Source organism: Meles meles, chromosome 6, assembly GCF_922984935.1.
Source record: "Meles meles chromosome 6, mMelMel3.1 paternal haplotype, whole genome shotgun sequence".
Taxonomy (NCBI): domain Eukaryota; kingdom Metazoa; phylum Chordata; class Mammalia; order Carnivora; family Mustelidae; genus Meles; species Meles meles.
This window is the reverse complement of record NC_060071.1, coordinates 119547146-119574871: the sequence shown is the minus strand read 5'-3', so window position 1 is coordinate 119574871 and position 27726 is coordinate 119547146. Positions and strand designations below refer to the sequence as shown.

At 52.3% G+C, this 27726-nt stretch overlaps 1 protein-coding gene across 2 annotated transcripts in view; it reads right to left on the bottom strand.

Moving 5' to 3' along the window:
• Positions 1–27726, bottom strand: part of GALNT16 (polypeptide N-acetylgalactosaminyltransferase 16) — a 92964-nt gene that overhangs the window by 14561 nt on the left and 50677 nt on the right. For both annotated transcript variants that reach the window (XM_046009896.1, XM_046009897.1), the window contains exons 3-11: positions 19579–19736; positions 15836–15934; positions 14923–14990; positions 14279–14344; positions 11815–11936; positions 9029–9116; positions 7111–7195; positions 6700–6803; positions 933–1059 (exon numbers count right to left, since the gene is read on the bottom strand). In XM_046009896.1, the coding sequence (XP_045865852.1) occupies positions 933–1059; positions 6700–6803; positions 7111–7195; positions 9029–9116; positions 11815–11936; positions 14279–14344; positions 14923–14990; positions 15836–15934; positions 19579–19736 (917 nt within the window). The remainder of the gene's footprint in view (positions 1–932; positions 1060–6699; positions 6804–7110; positions 7196–9028; positions 9117–11814; positions 11937–14278; positions 14345–14922; positions 14991–15835; positions 15935–19578; positions 19737–27726) is intronic.

Here is a 27726-nt window from a genome sequence, read left to right as displayed (position 1 = left end):
ACGCCCCGGTTAGCAGGTATGGACACAGAAGGATGCCTGTCATTTAGGGTGGAGTGGCAGAAAAGCAGGCCGCCGACAGGACACATAGCGTGACCCCGTTTATAGAAAAACACAAAGTTAATGGTGTATGTGCTTCTCTCTACGTGAACTGCATATATGAAAAGTAACGAGTTAAAAGGCCAGAAATGATAGATCAGAAACCTAGTCACAGAAGTTACTTTTGGAGAGACAAGTGGGATAGGAGTCAGATCGGGTAAAAGGAAATTTTGCTTTTTCCTCTCTGTATGATAGACAGAGATACGTGTGTGTCGTATATTCTGGTACAGCTTACATTTTGTAATGAACGTGGATTACTTTTATAATTATAGAAACAAAAAATGGGGTTGGGGGAAGCAAACCAAAATAATAAAGCAGCGGTTAGCTAGACTGGGGAGCCACTGCGGCAAAGAAGGAAGCGCAGCCTGACAAGCGAAAGAACTTCCTCCCGGGGGGTGCTTGGGACCCTCTTCTCCTTCCGTCCCCACCAGGAGTGTGGGGGACGGCTGGACTCTAGGGCCAAGTGCACCCTGTGGCTGGGGACGTGGATGGGTAGACGCTGACCAGGTCAGGCTCAGGACAAGACACCCATGACCGGAACCTGGGCCCGGTGAGTGGAGGGCGGCCCCCAGTCAGGGGTTGGGCCAGTTCTCCAAGAAGCTCATGGACAAAGAGGGTTAAGACAAGGGAGGCCTGGTGGCAACACTCTCAGTTTCATCCTTCCACCCCTCAGGGTACCTGGAATCTCAGAATTGGAAGGAACAAATGGGGAAACTGAGGCCCAAAAAAGGGGAGGGGCAGCTGCCCAAAGCTGTAGGAATGACTGACAGGGCTGGTGGGGTTTCGGACTGAAGTGTCCTGGCTTCTAGCCTGGTGTTCTTTGCATTGTCACCTACCTGATGTAGGTGAGGGCATTGCCCTCAGGGAAGTTGTAGGGGTGTCGTTTCCTGAAGACGTGGCCCACCCGGCTGCAGGGCACGATTTCCAAGCTCCCTCCGCACATCCACACCCTGAAGGAGAGCTCTGCAGGAGACGGCAGCCGTCAGGAGGGAAGAGCCCCTGGCAAGTCCCCATGGAGCAAAAGTGGGAAGGAGCTAGCATCCTGGGTGTCTGCTTGGAGGCACAGGTGGGGTTTGGGGTTTCTGGGCCCATCTACATGGGATGTGCCCACGCTTGCACATGTTCCTGACTGCTCACTCCATGAATGTGCTCACCCCCACCCCCCACCACACACATCCCCTTCCACACACCCCACCCCCCATAGCTCATCCCACACACACCTTCTCCGTATATACCACGTCCACACTCCCTTCATATACAACCCGGCCCACACCCCCCTACACACACACCCTCTCCACATATCCCACCCCAGACACCACACACACACACACACACACACACACACGTACACATCCTGCCCCACACACACCACACATAGCCACCCCCCTCTACACACACACCCTCCACTGCCGACCGCCATACACCCTGCCCACATCTGAGTCCTGGAAGAGCAGCAGGGAGAGCCTGGGCAGCACCAAGACCATGAGGAGAAGAAAAACTGAATCAACGGTAGCATCATTTCCAACCTCTGCCTGGAAAGCCCCATCCAGACATTGCTAAGGAAGAACGCATTTGCTCGTCAGTCCGCTCTGGGCATTCACGAGGCTGGAACACCAGCCACCAACCAGGCCAAAGGCCACTCCGGCTGGTATCTTCCTGGCTCCAGATCTCCCTCTTGGCCCGGGGGTCTCCATTTACAGGCTCCCACTGGCCCCCTTGAGACATGCTTCCTTGTGATAGTGGTGGGGATGCTGAATGAGCTTGTGCAGGACTGCGAGGGACTGTGGTCCCCCTTAGGGCTGGGAGATGCAAATGGCCATTGTGCCTCCTAGAGGAGGCTGTCACAAACTGCCCACTCCGCTGTCACTTCTGGCAAAGACCCACCGGGCAGCTGGCTGAACCTCCCACAGTCTCTTCCAATTACCCCTTCATATGAACCCTACAGCTGGACAGACACCTCTGACATTAAAACACTCATTCCTATCCCAGAAAATACACAACCCTTGTTTTCTCTTTGTTTGTTTTGTTTTTAATTAAAAAAAAAAAAGAAAGAAAGAAAGACCGTTTTCTCATGACTTCTAGCCTTGGTCCCTTTTCCCTCTCCCCAGCTGGCAGTACGGACACTCCTTGTCCCTGGACAAGCCAGGCAGTTCTCACCTGGTGCAGCTTGTCAGGGCCCACTGCCTACCCCTCAGTGGGTAGATCTGGAGCCAAGAAGACACTTCTGAGGTGAAACCCGCCTCTGTCCAGCCTGTGGGCAGCAGAAGCTTCCAGACGTAGGCCAGGGGCCAGGGCTGGACACGTGGCATAGCAAGGGTGGCCATGTTGATGGGCTTCCCTAGGGCAGCCTGCAAACTGCCAGGCTTGTGTTCCTTCTCCTGGGAAGAGCTCTGCAGCTGGGTCAGCAAAGTGAAATTTAGAACTAGGGACGACCTGGGGGACAGAAGAGCTGCATTCTGGTTCCATTCCTACCAGACTAACTTGGTTATGCTAATAAGTCACTTCATCCTGCCAGCCTGCACTGTCCATACTGTTATTTCACTACCCACAACACGTTACATCACTCATTTACTGAGCCCTTACTATGTGCCATGCTCTAGAACCCAGGTCTAATTCTCACAGCAAGCCCGTGAAGCTGGTATTATTACCCTCATGTTTTGTTTGTTTTAATTTTTTAAAAATTTACTTATTCTTTTAAAGTAGACTCCAGGGGCGCCTGGGTGGCTCAGTGGATTAAGCCGCTGCCTTCGGCTCGGGTCCTGATCTCAGGATCCTGGGATCGAGCCCCGCATCAGGCTCTCTGCTCCGTGGGGAGCCTGCTTCCTCCTCTCACTCTGCCTGCCTCTCTGCCTATTTGTGATCTCTCTCTCTGTCAAATAAATAAATAAAATCTTTAAAAAAAAAAAAAAAAGTAGACTCCGTGTCTAGCATGGGGTTCAAACTCATGACCCTGAAATTGAGAGTCCCATGCTCTGTGAACTGAGCCAAACAGGTGCTCCTGTCCCCATGTTTTTTTTTTTTTTTTTTTAAAGATTTATTTATTTGACAGATAGAGACCACAAGTAGGCAGAGAGGCAGGCAGAGAGAGAGAGAGGAGGAAGCAGGCTCCCAGCCAAGCAGAGAGCCCGATGTGGGGCTCGATCCCAGGACCCTGGGATCATGACCTGAGCTGAAGGCAGAGGCTTTAACCCGCTGGGCCACCCAAGCGCCCCTCCCCATGTTTTTTAATCAGGACTGGGAAGCTCAAACATGTTAACCTCTCCAAGACCACCCAAATACCCTGTTGCAGAATTAACAATGTCAAGTTCACATTTTGTCCAACAAGTTGCCCTGTTTGAATCAGATCCCTTAGTTCATTCAGCAAAATTTTACTGGGCACCTGTTAATTATGTGTCATACACTGTTCTAGAATCCTCGTGGGTAGGCGACAAGAAGTCACTAAAATAAGGGACAAAAATGCAAGTAGACAAGAAAACGAGTGAAATGCAGTCTTTCCGATGATACTAAGAGCAAGGGAGACGGATGAAGCAGGAAGGGCTGAAGAGAGCCCCTGGGGCCGGGGTGGGCTACAATTTTAATCTGATTAGCAAGTTCTTCATCCAAAGGGGACATCTGAGCTATGACCTGAAAGAGGTGAGGAAGCAAGTCCTGCGGCTTTTATGGGAGAAGCATTTCAGAGAAGGACCAGCAAGGGGAAAGATGTGGAGACTGGAGTAGGCGGCAAGTTCCAGGGCCGGGAGGAGGCCTGGAGGAGGCAGCTTGGGGTGGAGTGAGGCCAGGGTGGGAGAGGCAGGAGATTTGGGCAGAACTGGTAGAGTGCTGTGGGGGAAGGGCAGATGGTGTGAAGACTGTGGGCTTTACTCTCAGTGATGGGACAGAGTCCCTGCAGGGTCTTTAGTTGAGGACGGACATGATCAGACTACCTTTTAAAAGGCCCTCTAAGGGCACCTGGGTGGCTCAGTGGGTTAAGCCTCTGCCTTTGGCTCAGGTCATGATCTCAGAGTCCCGGGATTGAGCCCCGCATCGGGCTCCCTGCTCAGCAGGGAGCCTGCTTCGCCCCCTTGCTCTGCCTGTCTCTCTGCCAACTTGTGATCTCTTTATGTCAAATAAATAAATAAAATCTTAAAAAAATATGTATTTAAAAAAATAAAAATAAAAGGTGCTCTAATGGGAATCCCAAGGTTTTCATGTTTGCCACCTCCACTTGCGGTGGCCTCTGGGACTCTCTGAGGGGACACAGGAAGGGGTCTCAGTTTGGGCATCTTCCTTCCTTCAACAAAAGAGTGAAATGAAAGGCGCCAACCCACCAGCAGCAGAGCCCTCCTGACTCAAAACTGCTCCCAGCAGCTGAACGTGTGAGCACCAGGGCTATCCTAAAAATTTCTTTTAATTTCTTCTAAGAAACAAAAACCTTCCCAGAACCACTCTGTGGTTCACCTTTCAAGTTTCCCAACCACTGAGCCCTCGCCTCAGGCAGAATCTGAAGTTAGCCATTTGATCATTTACTTGTTCCTCTGTCATTCACCAGGTGTAAAAAAAAAAAAAAAAGAAAAAGAAAAAGAAAAGACAAAGGAAAAAAGCAAAAAGCTCCTGGATTCAGGAGAGACCGACAGTTTCCCAGTCCTCTGTGTCTGTACAGGAAACTAGCTTTGCCAAAGCTCCCTTCAGGCTGAGACTGGGGGCACACGGGAGGTCACTTGGGCCCAGACCATGCGAAAGGAGGTCAGAAGGGAAGGGTCAGTGCACCCTGGTTCCCAGAATTTACTTCTCCAAGTGCCTGTATGCAAATGGTTTCCAAGAATAAGTTACAAAAGGGAGGAGATTCCATGCCTCTTTCCACTCTGGTTGGTTTTGAGTTAAGATCAGATCTGTGATAAACCCCACTGCTGGGGAGCCTGGGTGGCTCAGCCAATGAAGGGGTTAAGCATCTGCCTTCGGCTTGGTTCATGATCCCAGAGTCCTGGGATTGAGCTCTGTGTTGGGCTCCCTGCTCAGTAGGGAGCCTGCTTCTTCCTTTGCTCTCCACTTGTGCTCTCTCTTGCTATCTGTCGCTATCTCTGTCTCTCTCAAATAAATAAATAAAATCTTAATTAAAAAAAAAACAAAAAAAAACAAGGGGCGCCTGGGTGGCTCAGTGGGTTACAGCCGCTGCCTTCAGCTCAGGTCATGATCCCAGGGTCTTGGGATTGAGCCCCATATCGGACTCTCTGCTCAGCAGGGAGCCTGCTTCCCTTCCCCTCTCTGCCTGCCTCTCTGCCTACTTGTGATCTCTATCTGTCAAATAAATAAATAAAATCTTAATTAAAAAAAAAAAAAAAAGGCCCACTGCTCATCTGTGTCCTGATCCAGGAGAGAGGCGAAGGAGCTGCTCCTCACCTCTCAGAAACACAGAATATGCTCTGATCACCCCTCACAACACTGAAGCTGCTCTGGCTGGGGCACAACGCACACCCGTCAGATGTGGAGCTTCCTGACTGAAATCTGGAAGGCAGCATTCACCTCAGTTTTCCCACCTGTCAAACGGGTGAGACACCACTGGCCGTATTTACTTCGCAAGAAACCTGGTGAGGATGAACAAGGAAACAGAAGGCTCTGCAAAGAACAGGAGACCCCCGGGTCACTCCCCATCCTTCACCCCACTCCTTGACGAGTGGGCTGCCCACCACGGGCTTCCTTCCTATGGGCTGGCAGGGTCGGTCAGAGCTGGGACAGGGGAGAGGCAGGGTTGGTGTTTATCTCCCCTGACACCCTCTGCCTGGGCTATGGGCTGGCTTCGGGTGCCCCAAGACCACAGCTCCTGTCAGGGGGCGCTCCCTCCCCATCTTCTGGACCGAGGCATGGCCACACCCCCAGCAGTCACCAGCCCAGCCCAGGGCCACGCTGTCCCAGAGTTTCCCTATGTCTCACCCACACTGTGTGGACAGTCTCTTTATAAACCCCCTTATAGTACCCAAGTTGGCTGATCCGTTTGTATCAGGCCTTTAGCTAACAGAACCTTGCTGGTGACACTGGGAGCTCTCTGGGCTCTTCCCTTTCCTGCTGGAGCTAGAGGGCGCCCCGGCCCCGGAAGTAATGATGATGGCCGCCAGCAGAGCGCCTGTGTTTTAACCTATCTCCTCGCTGGCACTCATACAAGCCTCTTGAGGAAACTGAGGCTTTGGGAGACTTTAACTTGCCCAGGGCCAGACAGCTTGCAGGTGGGAGCGCCAGGATTTGCCCCCAGGCCATCTGGCCCCATCCTTACATTTAACCATCAAACTCGGCTGCACTCACCACCCCTGGCTTTTCTGGAAGAAAAATCAGCTGTGGGTTTAAGCTGCAGCCCTGGTTACAGTCTGTCTGTTCTTCCACACACGTCTAGCTGTGGGACCACAGGCTCCCCCTGACCATCTCAATATTTACTAGCTGTGTGGCTCTGGACCAATTACTTAACCTCTCTGTGCCTCAGTTTCTTTATCAGTAAAATGGAGACATAATACATACCTCGAGGAGCTGTGAGATTAAACGAATGAATACATGTGTAGAACAGGGTCTTATGCATAGAATGTGTTCGAGCACGGTTATCTACTATTGTTGTCACTGTTAGTGTTATTTCCAACTTACCAAAATTCTCTCCCCCCCAGATGTCCATCTGGGCATCATACTTTCCCAAGTGGTTAAACCAGGACTTGTCAATCACAAAGATTCCTCCAGCTATAACAGGAGTCCTGGGAGCAAGGAGAGGAAAGAGGCAACACATGAACTGGAGAGGCTGGGAGCCCTTCTAGATGGCCCCAGAACACCAGGTCATTTGCCCCAAAATCCCCCACTTGCAGAGTCACAGGGGCAGGACATCCAGCAGCTCCCTGGCCTCTGTCCTCTCTATCCCTGAGTCCAGAACTGAGTCAGCACTTAGATAGTGTGCCCTCAGGAGCACCAGCAACTGAAATGCACCCCCCCCCACCCCGCCGCAGATTCCCATGCCCCTGGCCCAGGGAAGGAAGGGGTCTCTGCGGAGCCCACAGCAGCACTGACCTTATGGGTTTGGTGGGGTCGGTCCGGGCAATCTTCTGCTCAAGAGGGATCTGCTCCCACTTGAAATGCAGGCTCCAGTCAAATCCTAATGGACAGAGAGGGGTGAGGACAGAGCTCAGGGCAGAGCTGCTGTCCCCCTCATTCCACCAGCCCTTGGTCTCCCCTGGTCAGAGCCCAGCTCGCAGAGGACCCTGGGCAATTCATGCAATCATTCCTTCACTCAGAAGGAGATGGGTCCCTGACCTCATTGATTTACTGGGTAGGACAGAGGCTACAAAAAGAAATCAATAAAGGAATAATCTGCCACAGGTGAAAAGTGCTGAAAAGAAAAGAGAGGTACCCATGCTATTTTAGTAAGGGTAGTCAGGAAATGCTCTCTAAAGAGATCACTTTTGACCTGAAAGTCTGATCCATGCAGGTATCTGGGGAAATGGAATTCCAGGCAGGGGGAACAGCAAGTGCAAAGGCCCTGAGGTGATTTCCCAAAGGAGAAACGCCTGGCTCACTTCAGAACCCCACTCAACTCTAAGATCTAAGTAACAGCTGTTTCCATTTTTTGGAAGTCTGGGCCCCAAATAGGAAAACCACTCTGCCCGCTAGCTCCTAGCAACAGATTGTCTAGTGCAGCCTGTCCAATAGAACTTTCTGCAATGATGGAAATGTTCTATATCTGCACTGACTGTCCAATATCGTAGGCACTAGCCACATGGGGTTATTGAGCACTTGAAATGTAGCTAGTGCAACTCAGGAAGTGAATTTGAATTTTATTTAATTGTAATTAATTTAAATTTAAATAGCCAAATATGGCTCTTATAGCAGCACGGCTATAAAGTCTAGACCAGAGCTGTCCGAAAGAATGCAAATGATGCAAGCCAGAAATGCAAACTACATATGTAATTGAAATTTTTCTAGGACGCCTGGGTGGTTCAGGTTGCCTTCAGCTCAGGTCATGATCCCAGGGTCCTGGGATCGAGTCCCTCATCGGGCTCCTTGCTCAGTGGGAAGCCTGCTTCTCCCTCCCTCTGCCTGACACTCCCCCTGCTTGTCTCTCTCTCTCTCTGTCAAATAAATAAATAAAATCTTAAAAAAAATTTTTCTAGCAGCCATATCAAAAAGAAAGAATGTATGAGGGGCGCCTGGGTGGCTCAGTGGTTTAAGCCGTTGCCTTCGGCTCAGGTCATGATCTCAGGGTCCTGGGATCGAGTCCCACGTTGGGCTCTCTGCTCGGCAGGGAGCCTGCTTCCCTCTCACTGTCTCTGCCTGCCTCTCTGCCTACTTGTGATCTCTCTCTGTCAAATAAATAAATAAAATCTTAAAAAAAAAAAAAAGAATGTATGAAATTAATTTGAATAATATATTTTAATGTAATATATCCGAAAATGTTATCATCCCAACATGTAATCAATATAAAAAACTACTGATGAGATTTTTTTGACATTCTTTTGTAATAAGACTTTGAAACCTGGTATGTATTTACACGTACAGCACATCTCAATGCAGACCAGCCACATTTTAAGAGCTCAACAGCCAAATGTAGCTAATAGCTCTTCTGGTCGATAGCCCAGGTCCAGACCACCCCCAGGTGTATGTATTAGGAATTCACGCAAGACACTGTCCGAGCATGTCCTTCTGCCAGGACTGTAGGCGTGGTCCCTGGGCTGGCAGCATTTGGGAAGGATGTGTCAGTGTTTGTTTGGAGGGGAAGACACAAGACTAGCCTGGTCCTCTCACTTATTGTTCCAGAGGGCTTTGTCCACAATCCCAGAGCTTTCCACCATCCCTTTCCATTTTCTGGAGGTAAGGGGGTGGTGTGAGACGCTCTGGCACAGCTGGGTAGAAGAGCACCAAACCAAGGCTTTAGATCGCCCCCACCTGCCCCTTTCAAGTCTACAGCCCCTCCTCTGGGAGATGGACCCACCTCCACGAAGATCTGCAGATGCAGCAAGGTAGGCAAAGTTATCCAGACTGATGACATCGATGATGGGGCTCACCACACGGGTGTGGTCCTAGGGGAGGAACGAGATGGTGTGAGGCCAGGGACTCCGTGAAGAAAGGCCCAGCTGCCTGCTCTGAGAAGTTCCCTCCCACCATGGGGCACTCAGCCCTTCCCGCAGGACGTGGCAGGATCTTGGGAGCTGTCCTGCAGCCCCACAGCCAGGCTCCTGGAAGGACCCACTGGGGTCCCATGGCCTCTCCCAGCCTCTTCCTCTCACAGCATGCTGAGCCCTGCTGGGATCTCACCTCCTCAGGGAAGCCCTGCTGGATTGCTGCAGGCTGAGGATTTCATCCTTTTTTAAGCTGCTCTCACAATTACAGTCTAGACAATTCCTGGGGCACTGAATCCTATGCTGCCTGAGGTGGCTCTTCTGGTGCTGGTCTGAACTGCTGTTTTATTCATCATTTGTACATGTTCCGGTTGAGTCTTCCCAACTGGACCACCAGCAGCTTGACTCTGTGGTCCCTGTGCAACTTGGCTGTCATTCTCTCAAGCCACATCTGCTTCAAGGTCACACTCACCACTCCCTTCATCCTCCTTAGACACAAATCCACCTCCAAAGCATTGGGGGGGTAATGTCAATTTTATTAAAGATTTGGGACGTGAGGTAGTGGTGTTGGGGGCTTATGTCATATACCCCATGCAAAACTATCAACTGCCATCAGCCCTCTCTTGCCTCTCCCTCCACAGAGGGACCCAGCCTAGAGGCTCATCTCTCCCCAAACTCTGTGCTGACCTTCAAAATCCTCTTGTCTGCAACCTGGAGGCCACCCAGCTCTGCCCCTCAGTTCACACCCTGTTTCAGGACCACAAAAGCCTGGGAGGAGGCGGAGCAGGGGAGACCTCCCATGGTTTCCCACAGAGCTCTGTGTGGGCCTTGCCTCTGCCTTTTCATAGACGTTTTTGTTCCAAGGTGTAATTCACATTTTTAATAGCAATTTCACTAGCTGTAATGACACATGATGATATTCACCAATTTAACGTGTACAAATTCGGTGGCTTATAATATAGTCACAAGATGACACATGATGAAATTCACCAATTTAATTTGTACAAATTCGGTGGCTTACAATATAGTCACAAGATTGTGCCCCCATCACACCTAATTCCAGAACATTTTCATCACCCCAACAAGAAACCCTGTACCTGTTAGCGGTCACCTGCCCCCATCCTCTCTCCCTCCAGCCCCTGACAACCACTCATCATCTTTCTATTTCTATGGCTTTGTTTGATTCTGGACATCTCACCTCAGCAGAATAGAACACATGGCCTTTTGTGACCATCTTCTTTCATCTAGGGAAGCGTTTTCATCCACACTGTAGCACGTATCACTACTATGGCTGAGTAGTAATCGCATGGTTATATCTGCACACATTTGGGCTGTTTCCACATTTTGGCACGTATCACTACTATGGCTGAGTAGTAATCATGTGGTTATATCTGTACACATTTGGGTTGTTTCCACATTTTGGCTTTTCTGAGTGATAGTGCCCCAAACACTCAAGGGTAAGTTTTTGCCTGTGGGGGATATATTTCCATTTCTCTTGGGGGTGTACCCCGCCGTGGAAGGGGCATCAGGTAACTCGGTGTTTAAACTTTTGATGAGGGGCACCTGGGTGGCTCAGTGGGTTAAGCCTCTGCCTTCGGCTCAGGTCATGATCCCAGGGTCCTGGGATTGAGTCCTGCATCAGGCTCTCTGCTTGGCAGGGAGCCTGCTTCCTCCCCTCTCTCTCTGCCGCTGCCTTCGGCTCGGGTTATGATCTCAGGGTCCTGGGATCGAGCCCCACATCGGGCTCTCTGCTCCGCGGGGAGCCTGCTTCCTCCTCTCTCTCTCTGCCTGCCTCTCTGCCTACTTGTGATCTCTCTGTGTCAAATAAATAAATAAAATCTTAAAAAAAAAAATAAAAAAAATAAAAAAATAAAAAAATCTTTAAACTTTTGATGAACTGCTGGGCTGTTTTCTAGAGCGGCTGTCTCAGGTTACGTTCTCACCAGCAATGAGTGAAAGGGCTCCCACTTCTTCACATCCTCGCCAGCCCTCGTTACTGTCCATCCTTTGGTCACAGCCATCCTGTAGGTCTCAAGGGGTATCTGACTGTGGTTTTGACTTGTTTCCCTCAAGGCTTAACAATATTGAGCATCTTTTCCTGTGCTTGTTGGCCATTTGTGTATTTGCCTTGAAGAAATGTCCTTCAAATCCTTTGCCCATTTTTGAGTTTGGTTGTCTTTTTATGGTTGACCCGTGATCACCTCATCCTTCCCTCCACCTGCCTTACCCTCCTCCCCCTTCTAGTGAACTATTGGCATGTGCTGGGGGCCCCTGTCCTCATCTCTTCTTGACAACACCATCCCCCCATTTTCCTCCTTCTCAAACTTTCCAGCCTTGACCCTAAGCTCTCCCCTGCCCCAGCACAGGACCCGTCTCCTCCAGGAGGAAAACCACCCCACCATTCCTAGATGGAGCTTGACAGCTCACCCAAGCTCATGTCCACATGAAATCTCCCAACAACCCCGTGAAACAAATATTACAATTACCCCATTTTTGGAGGAGAAAGCTCACTAACATGACATCACTCTGGAGGAAGCAGAACATTTAGGCTTCTACTCTGCCTATCTATCACGCCAATGACTGTTTATGTGCCCTCATGCCAAGAACATGGTGGGCACGTCCCAAAGGACAGAGCTCCCCGAGGGACGGAGGGACTCACCTCCTTGACCCGCTGCAGCATGGGCTGCAGCCACTCGGTGTTCACTTCGCAGTGGCTGTCCAGAAAGGTGAGCACGGCAGCCGTGGCCACATCTGCCCCACGAACTCGGGACCGGATCAGCCCTGCCATGGGAGTGGACAGGGGTTGGTATGGGGACAGGGCCAATTGGTCTCCCCACCATCCCTCAAAAGGCTCAGGGCTCTGCACCCATCAGGGGCCTAGGCTTCCTCTGAGTTACTGTGATTGAGCTTTCCTTTGTATTTGACTATTTCCTCCGTCCCTCTCTTTTCTCGCATCCACTCATCAACCGTTATTACTCCAGGCTCATTCTCTGAGTGCTGAGTGCCCTTCGTGTGCCAGACCCTGTTCTGGGCTCTGGGGACACACTGGTAAACAGTCAGGCGTTAGTGAATGGAAAGTGCAATGGAGGGCATTTTGGTACCCAAAGAAAACCAGAAACCAAAACCCTTTCTTCCCTGTCCCCGCCCCCCACCGGGGGATCTCCAGGCCATCCCCTTCAGCTGCATCATCACGTGTGACCTGGTGAGAATCTTCTACACTAAGGGGGGCTGGAGTCAGTGTGTCAGCCCCTTCACGCACCTTAAGCATGTTCTTTAACCTCTCTGAGCTTGGGTTTTCTTAGCTAAAAGACTCAGAGAAAAAAATAATCCCCACCTGCTGGGGAGAGTGCCCCGTGTCTAGGAGGTCTCCAGGGGCTAGATTCCGCTCTGTTTTGGCTCCCACCCCAAACAATCTTGCTGATGGCTCACCAACTGTCAAAGAATGGCCTCGCTTCTGGCAGCTCCCCGGTCAGGCCTGGGGACTCGACTGCTGGGGAGAGAGGAGGCCCAGCTAGTGCTAAGAGAGCAGCCGCTGGTGCCCTGTGAGCCGTGGAGATGGAGGGGACTCGCTCTAAGAGCTAAGAATACAGTTGCTTCCTGGAGAGAGTTCCCTGGCCATGCCTCTGCCCTGTACTCGGCCTCCATCCATCTGACTATTCATCCATCTGTGCAAAAATCCATCTGTCCCATCCTTGCACTCCATCAGGCTAGCAAGTACTTAAGGTTTGCACCTGTGTTGGGCAAACCCCTGGAAACACTATATTCCTGGGCCTAAAGGTACCTGCAACCCAGTGCTTGGGAGAAATTACTCTCTGGCTTCATCCATGCCACTGAGAAGGTCTCCTTGGTCTGACTGGTCTTTCTCAATTATGCCCCTCGCATCTCTCTCTCATTCTCTCTCTCTCTCAAACCTGCAGTGGCTCCCTACTACCTGCCTTATCAAGTCTAAATGCCCGTCTCTGGCTTCCAAGGTCTTCTGCCATCTACCCTCACCTCACCATTTCCCCTGCTGACCAGACCCAGATTTTCCCAGGCAAGGAGGAAGAGAGGGAGGTTAAGTGTAGCCTCCCGCCTCCAGGTTGGAATTCTGGCTCCTCTACTCATCACCCTGGGCAGATCATCCTGGGAAGAACCTCCTGAGGTCTCACTTCCCTTCTGTGCAAAAGGGAACAATGGACTGTTAGGAGGAGGGACTGTGAGAACTTAGGCAGAGTGGATGCCTGCTATGGGCGAGCACTCAGGAGGAGGGCTGTTAGCATTACAGGGGCACCTGGGCCTGACCAGTGTTCGTGCCTGCAGAGCCCTCAAGCCTGGACTGCCCTGCCTTGCTCCCTTCACCTGTTCTACCATGCCCTCACCCAGTCGAGGCCCTCGCCCCTATCACGCCCCCCTCCTAGGGTCTCTGATCTACTGCACATAATCACGACCAACCTGTCCCTGAGGTGGGTCCTGACTCCTTGGCCTTACGATGGGTTCTCCAACGGCAGGGGCCATCTCCTGTGTCTCCTAGAGTGCCACATACAACACTAGGCTGTGTGGCTGATGCCCCAAAACACCCCTAGATGGGCAGTGAGGCTACATCTGCTTTATAATGCCCTCTGGGGACACCTGGGGGCCTCAGCGTGTGCCTTCTGCTCCGGTCATGATCCCAGGGTCCTGGGATTGAGCTGCACATTGGGCTCCCTGCTCAGCTGGAAATCTGCTTTTCCCTCTCCCTCCACCCCTCCCCCTGCTTGTGCACTCTCTCTCTCTCTGCGTCAAGTAAATAAATAAGATCTTAAAAAAAAAATAATGCCCTTTGGTTTTCTCAAAGCATTTCCACATAGTTTACCTCATTTAATCCTTACAACAGCCACGCAAGGCAGAAAGGGTCTATTATTAACTCCACTTCTCAGAAGAGACAACCCAGGCAGCCAGAAGTACAGCGACTTGCCCACAGTCATGCTGTGGCCGGGGCTGACCCAGGCTAGCAGAAGAGTCTTTCCACAGTCCGTGGTCCTGGCCACAAGGAATGCAGAAGGAGCATGCTGGCTTAGTGGGACATGGTGCCAAAAGGGAATGGGGAGGTGCAGAGGTATAGACCGAAATGGGTCTGCAGTGGCACCCAGGGTCCAAGAACTCACCTTCCCGCCGATCATTGCGCAGGCACTTGACCTTGGGGATCCTGGTCAGGAGCAGACAGTCTTCAGCTGAAGGTGAAGAGAAGGAAGCAAGCTCATTCAGATATGGACGTCAGACCACAAGAGATTTGGTCGCCCCTGGAACTGCCCAGAAGGTGTCTCACAGTAGGTCCAGGGAAAGGGCTGAAGATGGGGAGGTACGCAGGGGCATGGTCATCTCTATGGCCAAAGGATTGCCCTGTGCCCCACTCCCAGGCCAGACTGAGGACTCCTTATGGCATTGCCCCCAGGGGGCAGCAGAGAGCACCAGCAGGTCAGCAGGGAGCCCAGCCAACACCCCCACCCCCACCCCCGCAGCCACACTGAAGGGACAAGCCTCAGCATAAGGCATTTGTAATAACAAAGGATGCTGATGATGTTGCTTCTGTCTTTAAAAAATGTCATTTCACTAGTGGCAAACAACCCCACGCTTTCCCCTTCCTTGGCACCTGGGAACAGAGTCAGGGAGGGCACCTAGAAAAGACTAAAGATCCTGGGTAGGGGGCAGAGGTCAGCCTGTGATATCCAGCCCGGCCTTGAGAGGGCTGGGCTCATACTCTGGGGATATGAGTGTGGAAGGCTGCAAATAACAGGAGGAAGAAGCTTACGATCTGAACTGAAGTCATCCACCAAGATGATCTCCTGGATCAGGCTGGCTGGAGTTCGGTTCAGGACGCTGGAGTGATGGGGACAGAGGAGCCAGGATTTAGGGTTCACCTTCCACTTAACTCTCCCTGCCCCAGAGCTCCCCCATCACCCAGCTCAGGGATCCGCACACTAGCCACGAGCCAAACTCCGGGGCCCTGGTGAGAGGCTGAGGAGGGGTGTGCCCCTTGGGCTCTTCCGAGGACCTGCTGACCCTGGGATGGGCCAGATAGTTTGTGGGAACGGCCCCAGTTGAGTTGTCAGGACAGGACCTGTAGTTGCTTAATAAGCCCCCGCTAGGGTGGGGAGAGGGAGGGGTTGGCAGACCCTAGCTGGGCCTGGGACTGCCCGCCTGCTTTCCTTCCCACCATCCTTCCTCTTCCTCTTCCTCTACTCACTGGGAAAGGAAACCCAAACTTCTTCAATCCCTGGCACAATCCAAATCCTATTCTCATTAAAGAAATGGGGTGAGCAGGAGTTAAACTTGACCGCAGGACCAAGTTAAGAAGGATAGAGACCTCCCTCTGAATCCGTTGACTGGCACCTCCCGGGCTGACATCCATCCTTCTGAGGCCTCCCGCCCATCCCTGAATCCCTTGGCTCCTGACCCTTGAATATCTGCCTTTGTCCTGCAGACCTGACCTTGTCCTTTCGCATTCCAATAATCCCAGCCGGATTTCCAGGGCCTCCCTGACCCTGATTCACTAGCTCCAGCTTCTCAGAAGGACAGGACTCCCCTCCCAGTGGCTGAGCGCTTCACACCCTCTGGCCCGGTGCCCTGTCTCCATGTCCCCGTCCCCCCGCCCCCTCCCCCCCAGGGGCTTGGCCGGTCTTCCTGAGGCCTCACGAAATGAGGGTCCCCGAGATGGGGCTTACCTCTTCACAGTGCGCAGGAGGGTGGAGCGGGCCTCGTTGTGGAATGTGATGATGACACTGGTGGCCGGCAGGTCCGCAGAGTAGGTTACAGACGGGCAACTGAGAATGGAGCACAGGGGTCAGAGGGCACCGTGAGGGCCTCCTCAGGGCAGGCTTGAGGCTTCTCTCTGTCTAGCCTGCTGCCCCCAGGAATACCTCTGTGGGACAGAGAAGGCAAGCCTGAAGCCAGGCTGTGAGGCTGCCCTTTCCCGCCCACGTTCCCCCCACTCAGTCCATCCAGCTTGGAGTCCTTGGAGGGAAGCCACAGGCCGAGGCAGCTTCCCAGGCCTGGTCGTCTTTACCAAAGACCTCGCAGCCCCTGTCAATGAACTGTTTAGAAGGGCCCTGACCATCATGACTGTGTGGGCACTGCTCCAGGCCTGGGGACGCAGCCCTGGGTCAGCAGCCGGATCTCCCTGCCCGCCAGAGAGAGACAAAATGGGGGAGACGGGGGGGTGGGGGGGACAGCCTCTGCTTTGTGTCTGGCATCCTGTAGCTTCTTTCTCTTCTCCTGACTCACGACATTTGGAGGATCTGGAGAGGAATCGCCCCTCTCCTATCCTCCTGTGACTCCCTCCCTCTCGCTGCCCAGCAGGGACAGCTAGTTCATGACCCGGGCCAGGGGCGCAGCCGCACCGCTCCAGGGCCCTGGACTCCTGGAGCACACAGAAGCCTCGAGAAGACCCTGAACAGTGCCTGCCAACCCACTGCCTCCCCCAGCGGCTCTGTGCTCCTCTTCTCCGTCTCACACCACATTTTTAGCCATTGGCTTCCCCCTCCTCAGGAAAGGGAATTAAAACAATCCATTCCTGCCAGCCTCCATCCCTGTCGCTTCCGCCGATGCTTTTATGCGTGTTCCTGGGGCCGGCGGGAAGGCAGCTGGTTTTCATGACAATCTTCTTTATTACAATTGCTCTCCGACTATTCCAGCAGGGATGGTTTTTTCATTCCGATTCACGCCCGGACAGCAGCTTACAGCTGAATTCCCAGGCCCATTTCCTGCCTGGCAGAGCAGACTGGGTCAGTAAGGCAGGAGTCCCACCAGCCGGGGACCCCCATGAGAGGAATTCTGAGAGGCTTTAGAAAATGTTCTCCCTGAGAGGGGGTATAGGGAGTAGGGGAGGGGTGGGGAAATTCACCTCTGCCCTCTGAGAAGACAGGTTTCCCAAGTGCATCCTCCCAGAGGCGTGTAGACTGTGGGGGGAGGGGGGGGGATGGATCGTGTTGGGAGAAGCAGCCACCTCCTGTCTTCCAGGCCCCCCAACACTGACCTCTAGGGACAGTGACTATGAACCCCAACCATCTGGTGCCCAGGAAGGAGAGAATCTGGATAGTGATGCCCATTCTTCACCTGAAAGGGGCCAACCTACCCGTACCCCATCTGGAGATTTGACTTGACGTCCTCCCTACCGGCCTCCTCCAACTCTCTCCACTCTGCATTTCTCTGGGATTTACAACGGTGATGATGGGAATTTATCCTGGTCCCAGGAGCCAAGAGCCTCCGAAGAGGTTTGCCCCAGGCCTGGGTTTCAAGTTTGGGGCTGCTGGGGTTTTTTCTTTGTGATGCTAGAAGGTCTGTCTTGCCTGGACTCTCTGTTCCCCTTGAGGGGGGCTCCCTAGACTGAGGGCTGGACTAGGAACTAGCCTGACAATTTAGAGACCAGCAGAAGCTGCAGTCCGGAGGGCCAAGGAGAAGAGCAAGGCTCACCCCAGCACGTGAGAGCCCGCATCTCCGTCCGTTGCTCCACCTCCACACGCATGCCCGGGCGTGCGCACCCCCACCCCACCCCATCCTCCTCGGGCTTCCGGGAGGGCTGGTAGCTGCATGGGAGCAGGAAGGGAGACTGGCCTCAACACCCCTGCTCATTTTAAATGAAGAAGAGTCTCATTTTATTTTATTTATTTTTTTTTTAAAGATTTTATTTATTTATTTGACAGAGAGAGATCACAACTAGGCAGAGAGGCAGGCAGAGAGAGAGGAGGAAGCAGGCTCCCCGTGGAGCAGAGAGCCTGATGCGGGGCTCGATCCCAGGACCCTGAGATCATGACCTGAGCCGAAGGCAGCGGCCTAATCCACCGAGCCACCCAGGTGCCCCGAAGAGTCTCATTTTAAAACCCGTGTCACCCCAAGAGGAATTCCTCCTTTAAGCTCTTCAGTGAACACCTGAGAAGGTATGAGTGGGGCTTGGTGGGAGGGAGGGCAGAGGTGATCCAGGCTAACCCTGTATCAGTTCAGATTTGGGTCCGTAGGATCTCCAGGCCTTGGGGTCAAGGTTGGCCATGGCCAGGGTTTCCAGGAAAAGTCCTCTAGTAGGGCTGTGTGGACATAGTCTTGTAGGCCCCACAGTGCAGGTGGACTCTGCACCAGGACTGACCGAGAAAGAACTTCTGAGATCTGAGCTGGCCTTTGGACCTGGGGGGGGGGGGTGGTGGTGTGCTTTCTGAGTGGCAGGATTATTGTCATACTTGGTAGCATGAGTCTCTGGAGGCTGGCAGTGCTGTGTCATGACAGTTAGGACAGTCTGGGGATCCCCCAACTCCATGTCCATCTCACCCTGAAGGCTGCCAAGTCCACTGGATTTCAAGCTCCCTTCCAAGGTGCTAGAAGCATGTCCCCTTCTGCACCCTTATCCCTCACACCCCTTTTGTGCTGCGGAGTAGCTGCTTCAGAAGGAAAAGCAACCTTGACCTGCATCATCCCCCCTACCCTTAGACCAGGACCAGCCTGGTGCTAGGTACACAGCTGGGTCCAACACAGCCCTCGTTGGTCGCTCAGTACTGCAGGCACGTGGCTGAGTCTGCTTCAACAACCCTGTGTGCACAGAGCAAGCCTCCAAACCAGCCTGAGTTGGCAAGGAACCTTCCCCAGATGAGAGGTCACTGAGAAGAATTGTGAAAATGCAGATGGGAGGTGAGGGTTTGGGCGGGGGATTCTGTGTGCATAGACGAGGGGAGACAGGAGGGTAGAGTGCTGTGGGAGCATCGAGTGCTAGGTGAAAAGGAGCAGTGGCTCAGGGCCGGGAGAGGTGGCTTGTGCTTCTGGGTAAGGACCTCAGACTGTTCCCGCAGGTGAGGGTAGGAAGAAGGTACTGGAGATGGTGACTATAATCTAGACAGGACACATCACGGGCCTGAACCAAGGAGGGGGCGTGCAAAGTCGGTCACTCACACCAAGTGGAGTCAGAGTGGGGATCATCGTGGAAGGTGTCCTTGGTCCCGCTTTGGGGCCTCTCCCACCTACCACACTGGGAGAACCAAGAGCAAGGCTGGGAAGTGTTTCTGGGAACTGCTGAGGAAATGGGGGCCACAGGGCAGGAAGAGGAGAAGGACAGGGATTCTGATGCCCAGAATCCCTTGCACAGTGTGGGCAGGGTCAGTGGCCCCTCTTCCCCTCAAGCACCATCAGCAGGCCCACCCACCCGCTCAGACCTCCCTGTGGTCCCCTGGCAGCTCACTCTCACTGGGACTCCAGACTGAGGTGCTGGGGGGCCTCATTGGTACCCGCCGAGTCTCCTTGGCCATCTCGGGCCCTCCGGAGGTCAATGAAACAGAGGAGACAAGAGAACAACTGAGGGTGAAGGTTTGAGGTCTCGACAACCAGACAGAGCCTGAGGGAATCTTTCTCATTTCCTCAGTCCATGTGAGGAACGGAAGTGAGCTGACACGTGCCAGCCCTTCCCTCCAGGGCACAAGGGAGACTGTACCTGTAATGGCGGGTGTCCCGGATGGCTCGGTCGGGGCTCAGCTTGTCACTCTCCAGCTGGTTGAAGGCATGTTGCCTGTAAGGGTCCTCTCCAGGCTTCAGCTGCTTGGCTGCCAGGTATGCCTTCTCATCGAAGCCTCTGGAAGGTGTTCCTGTCACCTGAGACAAAGGTCAGCATCAGAGGGGTGACAGGCAGGAGGATAAAGCGGCCACTGTGTGGGGCCAGCGGCGTTACCTCATTTGTACCTTATCCCAACTCTGTGAGCAGGAGATGGTTATTTCCCCCCCTTGTACAGATAGGGAAACTGAGGCTCAAGAAGTTAAAAACAGTACCCCCACATATGGAAATTCTCTGTACTTCCTGTTCTGTTTTATGCCCCTAACACTTCTCTAAAAACATGAAGTCTATTTTTTTTTAAAGCCCAACGTCAGAGCTAATAATTCACAGGTTCTGGATTCATACCGGTTGTTCCGACCCTGAAGTTCAGTCTCTTGACCAGTGGTCTTTGTTGGATTTGGAGAAGGTGACCCCCAATATGAAGTGTCCTGAGGGGACCACCAGCCAAGCTGTTGGTCGCCAAGCAACGTACAGCATCCTAGGGATGAACTTGGGCCTGACACCAGACTGGGCATGCAGTGTGATACCAAGAGTTTAGACAAGCTGCTGTGTTTAGTGTTTAGAGTTTAGAGAGCTACCTGTGAGGACACGCAGGCCCCTCGTGGCTCGTGCTAAAGCTGTCAGAACATGAATACAGTCAGCGATGCCTCTTCTCCAGGATGGTGCTTGCTGCTGACCTCGCCCCATGTCAGAGCGGCTGGCTCACTGCTGCTAAGTGCCAGGGAGTGAGGGATGACACCGGCCACGACCCAGCCCCTCTCCTCTTAGCCACACCCCACTCTGTGCTCCCAAAGTCCCTCCATGAAAGACCCTGGGGAAGGACACATCTGAGATGAATGGAGAGACAGATGGATCTTGACATCTCATTATTTGAACCAAACTGCTGGCCGGATGTTCCCCCAGAGTGCCTCGAAATAGCATCGACGGTGAGCGCACCCTGACTGCAACCCTTCCACATGTCCAGCAGCCCAGGCTGGACCTGTGGGCCCCCAGAGACAGCAGGAAGGTGGGCGAGGACTGTTCAGACACAGCACTTTGCATGAGGACCCCATCACAGGCCTCACCCCACAGTGATGGTCCCTGGAAGACAGCCAGACCTGGGGAAAGGAGACCGAGGTGCTGGGTGATGCTGGGGGACATCCACAGCAGCCCAGGGCCTCCATGAAAGCCTAGCCCCGGACCTCACCAGACTAGAATGCAGAAGGCTCCAGGGGGCAAGTAGCTCCTTCAAGGATGCCCATCTGTCAAGTTCCAGCCTCCAGGGGCATCCTGTGCTAGGAGCCAGCCCCTAAGCTCCTCAGGTCAGAGCTGGTGAGAGGGCCTTCCTTGTGTCCACCAGGCCCAGCCCCATCCTAGACACAGGTGCTCGGGATAGTGATCACCTCTCTGGCAGCCGTGCTCTGACTGATAGTTGGAGCTGGTGCTGTGCCAAGGGCTGGACAGACGTGGCACAGCCCCCATGGGCTGGAAATCCATTTCAGGAAAGACAGAAGGAAGGAAGGAAGGAGGGCGGGAGAAGGAGAGGAAGTCTGTTTTGACCTGAACCCTGGATTGCTAGAAGGACCGAAGCTGTCCAACTTTAAGAGTGAGCATGAGAGGTCCTCTGGGTCCTTCCCACCTGGGAGAAGGATGGATGCTAACTCTGCCCCCGCAATTCCTCCCAGCCCAGGTCAGAGAAATGGAAAGCAGCCTCCAGTTGATGTCTGAGGTAAAATAAAAGAAAAACTGCAGAAGCTCCCAGACAGAGAATATGCCACTGAATTATCCTGCGAGGCAACTGTGAGAAATAACTGTGCTTGCTTATTTAGGACTTCTGGCCACACTGCAGGCTCAGGAAACCTCTGAGCCCTCATCCCACACTCACCCATCACCCAAGAAACATGGGTTGAGAGCTGTACATGTACCAGGCCTTGGGACACCCCTCGGCAAGTTCCAAGGCCTATCTGATCATTCATTCATTTGTTTAAGAATGCTTGAATTCGGGGCGCCTGGGTGGCTCAGTGGGTTAAAGCCTCTGCCTTTGGCTCGGGTAGTGATCCCAGAGTCCTGGGATTGAGCCCCACATCGGGCTCTCTGCTCCGCAGGAAGCCTGCTTCCTCCTCTCTCTCTGCCTGCCTCTCTGCCTGCTTGTGGTCTCTGTCTGTCAAATAAATAAATAAAATCTTTAAAAAAAAAAAAAAAGAATGCTTGAATTCGGGGCACCTGGGTGGCTTAGTGGGTTACTGCCTTTGGCTCAGGTCATGATCTCAGGATCCTGGGATTGAGCCCTGCATCAGGCTCTCTGCTTAGCAGGGAGCCTGCTTCTTCCTCTCTCTCTGCCTGCATCTCTGCCTACTTGTGATCTCTGTCTGTCAAATAAATAAAATCTTCAAAAAAAAAAAAAAAGAATGCTTGAATTCATTCCCACCCCAGCCTGCTGCCTTCCTGAGCCTCAAGGCCTCAGGCGAAGCTTCTTCAGGGCTGTAGAGAATATTGTGGAAGACAGAGGGCTGGGCCAAGGTGCACCAGGAAGTTCCCTCTGGGGCTTCCAGACTGTGCTAGACATCCTCAAAGATGCTGTTCAGAAGCATCTTCTGCTCCCTCCTGCAGACCCATAGCCTGGGTGATGCTCCAATGGTCCTCCAAGGTCAGACCCTTCGCCTATGAGCCACCTTCTTCACGTATAAAGAAGGGTGCTGGGGAGACACAGTCCCTTCACCCTCCCAAAGGTCTTAGCCTTGCTTTCACATTGACCCACATCTCTGGGGCCCACAGCTGAAACCCCAGCTGGCCCCGAGTCAGCCAAGTGGAGGGGACACAGAGGAAGGACTGTAACTTCCTGTCTCCCAGGCGCCTCCCTGGCCTCTCCCTGAACTACCGAGAGCTCCTCTACCTGTTCACACACCCACACTGCAGCTCATTTCCTCCCAGCTCTTGAACGCTCCTTCCCCTTTGGCCCTGTTCTTTGATCTTGAGACTTTCAGGACTTTGACTCTCCCCTGGGTTCTGCAAATTCAACATCTCAAAACGAATTTGGCACTGAAGACCAAGGCTGCTGCTTCTGCATTGCCTGTTGCAGAGGTGGGCAGTCCCAGCCTCCTGGTCCTCCCAGGAACACACACAGGGGTCGCCTGTGACGTCCTCCCTGATGCTCCATAGCCGGACCGAGATCACTGCCTTGCGTATCCACAGCGGTGTCCAATGGGCTCACCACTGGTGCTGAATCAACAAATATTTCCTCCAAGTCTAGTGTGTGCAGACACCGTGCAAGAGGCTGGGAAGATGGAAATAAACAAAAGCACTACAGACCCCAGAAATCTGGGAACCTAGATCACCCCTCGCAGCTCCCCCATCCCATGCTGGACATGGCCAAGCAAGATCAGGAAGAAACCCTCACCCTCAACCTCAGATCATGGGTAGCTGGAGAAGTGGCCATGGAAGCCCGTCCCACCCGAACTCTAGCTGGAACAGGAGTCCAGAGATGGGGCACGTGACACAGACTGGGGACCAGGGAATGCTATTCCCTTCTCCCCAGTTTTCCCACTCATACTGCTTACTAAGCACGCTGGCTAGGGGGTCAGTGCATCTTTTGGCTCTAGGCTGCAGGACCGTGAGGAGCTATATCGGGATCAGCCTGGGAGACCCGAGATCCTGGGCTTGGAGCCAGGTGGAGTCACTCTATGGGACTTGTCCTGCTGCCCTTTCTGGAGGGGATGAGGGCGCTTGGAGCTGCTTGTGGAATTCACAGACATCTGTGCTTTTCTGCTCTTTCTTGTTTACTAGATGGTAAAAAAGAGCTCCCAGCACCCAGCATATAGTAGGTGCTGAATGGATGTTTGCAGAATAAAGGAATGAATGAGAGAGAATGAATGAATACCTAAATAACATCCCTGCTCTGAACTTACCTATAATCAACAGGGGAGAAAACCACAGTAAACAAAAAGGAATCCTCTGACAGGTCACATGATCTTCAGGGACTTCTGCTCACGGTGGCCCAGGACACTATGAGCGGGGGGGGGGGGGGGGGCCAGTTCCCTCAGGGGCTCAGGTTCTGGTTTTGCTCCCTCCCTGGCTCTGGTCTGGCCACATCAGCCTCCTTAATGCTCCTTGAGCCTGCTGGCCCCCTTCTCCTCAACCCTTCTGTTCCTTCTCCTTTCTAGAAGGCTCTTCCAGATGTCTGCACGGCTCCCTCCTTCACCCCACTGCAAGGCTCTGCTCAAACCTCACTTCTCCTGTGAGCCTTCCCTGACCGCCCCCCTACCTGTAACACTATGACCCCAGCCTCACATTCCCTATCCTCCTGCCTGTTCTCAATTTCCTTCTAGCACTTACTGTCATCTGATGTTCTAGGTATATTTTGCTTAGTTATTTTATCTTTCTGACTGCTTCTCCCCACAAGAATATGAGAGTCACCAGGGCAGGGATCGTCTGTTTTATTTAATGCTGGATCCCAAAACCCGGAACAGCTGGTAGGATTCAAAATCAATGGCTAATGAATACGTGAGCAATGAACGGTCATGACCCTACTCGTCCCCTTCCCCTCCCGTGCATGTGCACTTGGCTAACACATTCCTTGGAATGGACGTGGACCAAGTTGGTGGCAGGATAGTTTCTGCTTGCCTTGGGGATCTCCTTCCCACTCATGTCTCCTGGCAGGACTGTTAGTCACTGTCCTCCTGTCCCATCTGATCCACCACCACCACTAGGGTGGGCACAAGGCCCAGGATAGGCTGATCTCTTAGAGAGTTTGGTGAAGAAATCGTCATTTGACTTAGCCTGGGCCAATCGGAATCCATGCTGAGACTGAGCTATAAGATGAGCTCATTAATAAGATAAATAAATAAAGATGAGCTCATTTTGTCATCACTGCTAAACATGGAAGGCAAGTCCTCTTACCTATTACATAGAGAAATTTTGTCTGGAGAATGAAGCCAAGAAGAAACAATCAGAGCCAAGAGACAGAAAGAAAGAGCTATAGTGATATTACTTAGGGTTCCCTGGGGCTATTATATCTGATCCCAGTTCATCTTGGGGTTTTGTGGGGTTTTTTTGTATCTGTTTATATCTATCTGCCTATCTACCTTCCTACCTATCTACCTGCTACCTCTCTGTTCCATCTTTTTTTTTTTTTTTGCTTAAACTAGTTTGAGTTGACTATCTTCTCTAATAACCAAAAATACAGAGATGTCAGTCCTTCAGTAGTTGCAATGAATAGAAAACCATTCTCCAAAAGTAAGAAACAAGGGCACCTGGGTGGCTCAGTCAATTAAGAATCTGCCTTCCACTCAGGTCATGATCCCAGGGTCCTGGGGTTGAGTTCTAATTTGGCCTCCCCGCTCAGTGGGAAGTCTGCTTCTCCCTCTCCTGCTCCCCCTGCTTGTGCTCTCAACCAAGCGCATACACACTCTCTCTCTCAAATAAATAAATAAATATCTTTTTTTTTTTTAAAGTAAGAAACAAAATAAAAAACCAGGACCCAGTGGGTTAAGCCTCTGCCTTTGGCTCAGGTCATGATCTCAGTGTCCTGGGATCAAGCCCCACACCAGGCTCTCTGCTCAGCGGGGAGCCTGCTTCCCCCTCTCTCTCTGCCGGCCTATCTGACTACTTGCAACCTCTCTCTCTGTGTCAAATAAAAAAAAAAAATTAAATCTTTTTAAAAAAAAAATAAAAAAAAAAAAACAAAAAATGAGCCACCAATGGCAATGACAGTTTGGTGGCAGCCATCCATTCTAAGATACCAGGATGATCCCTAGCATCCGGCCCAGCGACTTGAGCCTCCAGTCAGGTGAGGCATTCCCTGCCTTCGCCAGCAGGCAGGGCTGTGGTCAGGGTTTCAGATTGGGGGTTCCAACCGGACCACAATTTAAGGGTTTCTTGAGTTGCCCTGGCAAGGAAGGAGGGTAGGGAGATGGTGAGTGACAGCCTGCTGGGCCTCCCACAGCCCTCCAGCCTCCTCCAAGAGCTCTGGGCCAAGGCTTAGATGTTTAGATGGCGGCCTCCTCACCGGTCTGTCTTTTTGGGAAGCACTTCCATATCCAACAAGGTCAATCACATCTGAAATTGTATAAGCTGAAATAATGACTCTGCTCTATAAAATGGGAAGAATTATGTCTCATCTTGGAGAGTTTTATTTTCAGTCCGTCACTTCCGTTAAACTTTGAATCTTGCCTGACTGGCTTCAGTTTTTTTCCAGCTAGATTTGCTTACTTCTTCTTGACTGCTAATTTAGGAAACAAACAGCAAAGGGGAAGGTTTAAAATAAGAAAGGAAAATATTTTCTACATCGTTTTTTATCAAAAACAATTCAACCCAAATCCCCAAGCCCTGTAAACTTTCTTTTAAAGCATCCACGCACCTCTAAGTTGTAGATTTAAACAACTCACACTCCTTTTAACTAACTGCTGCCTAATTTCTTTTTACTGCCAGTAAAACAGGTACCTGCTGGGCCGGCCTTTCACTCAAGTTCAATGAAACTGCAAATAAAAAGGCCCTGGTTCCTGAGGCTCCTGACTTTTTTCCTGAGTCTGCTCTAAACCCCAAACACCTGGTGAACAAAATGTGATTTCCAACCACTCCCCTCTCCCCTGGGAACAAAGCCTCATCTGATGCTGCAGTCCCAAGTTGAAAGACTGCCATTCATCAGGAAGGCTGGGAAACGGAGCACATGATTCACCAGCTCTGAGGGCAAGGTGTCAGGTTCCACCTCTCCCAAATGAAAAGGCGGGTCCCACCGGGCCTCCCCACAAGCAAGCCGCTGGGTTCCGGGGAGGCAGCCAACTCCCTCTGGCCTGCCTGCGCTCCTATCCAACCAGACAAGATGCTAGGGCTGGCATGGGGCTGGGGATCTCAGCTTGGATACAGGAAACCTCGCCTGGGTATCAAGGGTCCCTCAAGGACCTGCCCCAGACATGTCCCCATGTCCCCTTTCACATGCAGTTACGTAAGGGTTACCAGCCAGGCCTTTGAAATCTGACGGCTCTGGGGTAGAAGGCTGGTGTTTACTGCTCTCTGGCCTTGGGAAGACACCCATTCTGAGTGTGCTTCTCCATCTGGAAAATGGGGATTATTGTGAGGATTAAAGGAGACGATGTAAATCAAGTGATTAGCACACTATCTGGCAGATAAATTATAATTATTAATTATGTTTTTGCTCTCCTGCCTTTTTACAAGTCGTTCTCCACCTTGGCTGCAGGTTAGAATCTGAAGAATTGGAAGATTTAAAAAATCCCAATGTCCAGGCCCTACCCAAGACCAACTCAGTCAGACTCTCTATAGGTGGGAGACTAGGGTTGGGAGTTCTTAAAGCTCTCCAGGTGTTCAGCCTAGCAAGGCTGCGTCGCTGCTTTATAGAGATGCACAACGGTGAGCTGGTGAAATCACAGGACCAAGCACCACACGGGACCTTGGAGGCCATCTCCCCTGACCCCGTTCCCAAGGAGCCTCATGGAGAGTCTGGGTTTTGGCCTCTGTATTGCTTCTCCATCGGCAGAGCCAACTGGACTCAGCTGGAGCCTTCGTTGTTACTATAGAAACCACCACCTTGCAACACAGGCCCACATGCCCTGAAGGCTCTAGATCAATTCCACACCAAGGAGTGGAGCACAGGGTAAGGGCCTCCTGGGGAGCCCACCTTGGGCTTCCAGTTAGATCTGCCACCACAGCCCAGTTTCTTGGGGCGCGCTGATGACCTCCCAGCCTTATGACGCCAGTGGTCTCATCAAGAAGGAGGGAGAGTGCATTCCCCAGATGGTCTCTGTTCAGAAAGATTCCTGGTCTAATCAAGATCCTCAGGTCCCATTTTCCACACTTCGCTTGGCTCAGGGGGCGTCCAGGGATGGAGGGATTCTGAAGGCGGGCCATGCTAGGGACTTGTGGTGGGATAGCTCAGTTTCCAGCCACATATCAGTTTACCCAGCCTGAGTAGTATGGAACCCTGCCACCCCTTGCCCCCACCCCTGTCACAGCTGCTGCTGAGTATAAGGAACTAGGAGGGCTCTCCTGCAGTAATAAGTCGAAGCCGACAGCTCCCTGGGGGCCTACTGTGAGCTGGGT